Consider the following 2,351-nt stretch of genomic DNA (forward strand, 5'->3'; position numbering starts at 1 on the left):
GAAGCATCAAAAGGCAACCAAACAAACTTCAGGTTTGTGTATTTAGCTGTGGGTCCAGACATGCCCAATCCGTCTGAAAGCGAGCAGCAAGCGACCCACGGTCTCTTGCAACACTACGACAACAACGAAGGCAGACAAGAGGGAGAGCTAACCTTGCTATCACCTAAAAAGGTTGTTGTGCCCGAACTTTGGAAGATCAGAGGGCAACTTCAGTCCAGAAATGCGGAAGCGGCTGCCACAGCGAAGAACAACACGACACGGACATCTCAGGGCAGCGAGCAAGATTTGTAAGTCTTGCCGACCCATTTGCAGTCCTGATTCAACTTATGCTCTCATGACAGAGATGCTCCATTTGCTCATGAGGAGTCAGAAGAGAGTGGCTTGGAGTTTGCTGACTCAGGATCTGAGAGCAATGAAGAAGACGATTTTGAAGAAGATATTGACTTGAGTTCTGAGGTGCGCACATAGAGCTTCTAAATACTGCCAGTTTTGGCTGAGATCGAGCCAGAAACCCCAGTGGGTCAAGTCCCAAAAGATTGCTCGCTCTAGCGATGCTTCTGAAGGCTCAGACGAAGATGATAGCAACAGCGACAACAACATGAAGATCATCAAGCCAAGGCGTTGTCAGGCTTTGTCAACATCTGCTACTATTCCCTCTCAATCGCCAACACCGTCTAGCAATGGCAACAACCTGGTCGATGCCTCAGACATTGACGAACCTGCGGTACGTCTTTGCTTACATACCTGCTTGGTGAAAAGGTCGACTAATATCTACTAGAAGCCGAAGAAGATGCCTGCAAAGCGGAAAGACCAGTCAAATGCCAGCAAGGCGCCTTCTAAGAAGCCTCGCACAATGACCAAGCGCGAAGAGAAGCAAGTGCGCAGGCGCGAAGAAGAGGTGTGCAGATGATTAAAGAGCACTCTCGATCATTCTGCTGACATAAAAACAGCGTCCGCAGTGGAAGAAGACCACGACAACAACAGTGACAACCATGTCGGATAGTGTCAAGCTGATCAAAGACGTTGCCAACCAGCACATTGGCCCATGCTCGACAGAGAACCTTACCGCATGGGAGTCTGACTACCATTTGGAAACTTGAGTTGTCTACAACAGCACGCGTAGAATCAACATCAACTGGCAAAGCAAGACCGTAAGAAAGTTCTGTCATGCAGCTATTGCCTGCGTAACAGAAGATATGGTATTCCATCATGGTACGTCATGTTCTCTGACCTTTGTTCTCTGACCTTTGCTGGACCTCTAACTTCTTGAGTGTTTTTCAGGCATATACCCCTCTGACATTCGTATTCACGAGCAGCAGCAGCTCATTATTGTTTTTGCTAAGAAGCTGAGTTATAATGAAATTGCAGCATGCCTTGAAGCCGATATACTGTACGCGAAGTTATTTGTTGAAATGGAACGGCCTAAGTCCCTCTAAAACATGATCTCACTTTGAACCGACCACAAGCTGACACACGGAACATCCAAATGCGTACCTCTATCACAGATGATGTGGGGCCACTTGTGGTAACAGAGTATGGCCTCAGCTCCGGTACACCCAAAGCTGAGGAGGCTAGCAAGATCTGGGTCAAGGCACTGCAGGATGACCTTGCGTAGGCATTCCCTGGGGATGTCATGTTAAGGGTATGTACCTCTGTGTTTTCTAACCGTCTGTGCTAATCTTTGATAGGCGGGTGTGGACAACGAACATCCGTTCAAACGTCCCATCTTTACGAAGATAATCAAAGATGCCTTCTTCATGGCAGGCACCAAAGGAAAGCCAGCTGCAGCCACGGACAAGGAGGCGGTCTTCACCTCGAGTGAGTACATGAAGCCGCACAAAAAAGAGATGCTGCCAAACATGGTTGCTTTGGCTTGCGCCACGGTAAGTTAGTTTCATGCTTGATACTGCGCGCTGGATAACGCTAAGAGTGTTGACACTCTGTAGATCCACCTTGCCCTTGATGAGTGGTCAGGCAGTGAACATAAGAAGACTGATTACAGCACGACCAAGGCCGAGAAGGTTTATAAGGCAGCGATGGAGTCTCTTAACTGGCTTGCTTCAAACTGCCCCGCCGCATACCACCACACCTTGCACAACCTCTACGTCAACGTCTGGTGCGTATAGTATTAGCGTGGAGTCTGTGGTTCAGCACTGATCTGATATGCTACAGCGATGGTCCAGCTCTTTCTCACACCAAAGGCCGTGACAATGCTATGCAGTCATTAATTGGAAGGTTTAAGCTTGGCTTCCGTGAGGAGAACAGCGCGAATGCAGGTCCAGCTTTGCATAGAGATAGTGATGCTATGCTGGGCGAGTCGGTACTACCTGTGCATGAGAATGCCGATGGGT

The 2,351-nt window shown here is 48.6% G+C and overlaps 2 protein-coding genes across 2 annotated transcripts; both read left to right on the top strand.

The window, feature by feature from the left end:
* Nucleotides 1-60: 60 nt before the first annotated feature.
* On the top strand, nucleotides 61-1,100 carry PHACADRAFT_202935 (uncharacterized protein; the record flags this gene model as incomplete). Its single annotated transcript, XM_007403042.1, has 5 exons — nucleotides 61-287; nucleotides 342-456; nucleotides 509-724; nucleotides 779-898; nucleotides 951-1,100. The coding sequence occupies 5 exons, from the start codon at nucleotides 61-63 to the stop codon at nucleotides 1,098-1,100; spliced, it is 828 nt and encodes a 275-aa protein (XP_007403104.1).
* Nucleotides 1,101-1,486: 386 nt separating this feature from the next.
* PHACADRAFT_33925 (uncharacterized protein) lies at nucleotides 1,487-2,126 on the top strand (the record flags this gene model as incomplete). The annotated part of the gene is made up of 4 exons (XM_007403043.1): nucleotides 1,487-1,585; nucleotides 1,616-1,642; nucleotides 1,689-1,883; nucleotides 1,947-2,126. The coding sequence occupies 4 exons, from the start codon at nucleotides 1,487-1,489 to the stop codon at nucleotides 2,124-2,126; spliced, it is 501 nt and encodes a 166-aa protein (XP_007403105.1).
* Nucleotides 2,127-2,351: the final 225 nt, after the last annotated feature.

The sequence above is a fragment of the Phanerochaete carnosa genome (genome assembly GCF_000300595.1).
Source record: "Phanerochaete carnosa HHB-10118-sp unplaced genomic scaffold PHACAscaffold_694, whole genome shotgun sequence".
In the NCBI taxonomy this organism is placed as follows: domain Eukaryota; kingdom Fungi; phylum Basidiomycota; class Agaricomycetes; order Polyporales; family Phanerochaetaceae; genus Phanerochaete; species Phanerochaete carnosa.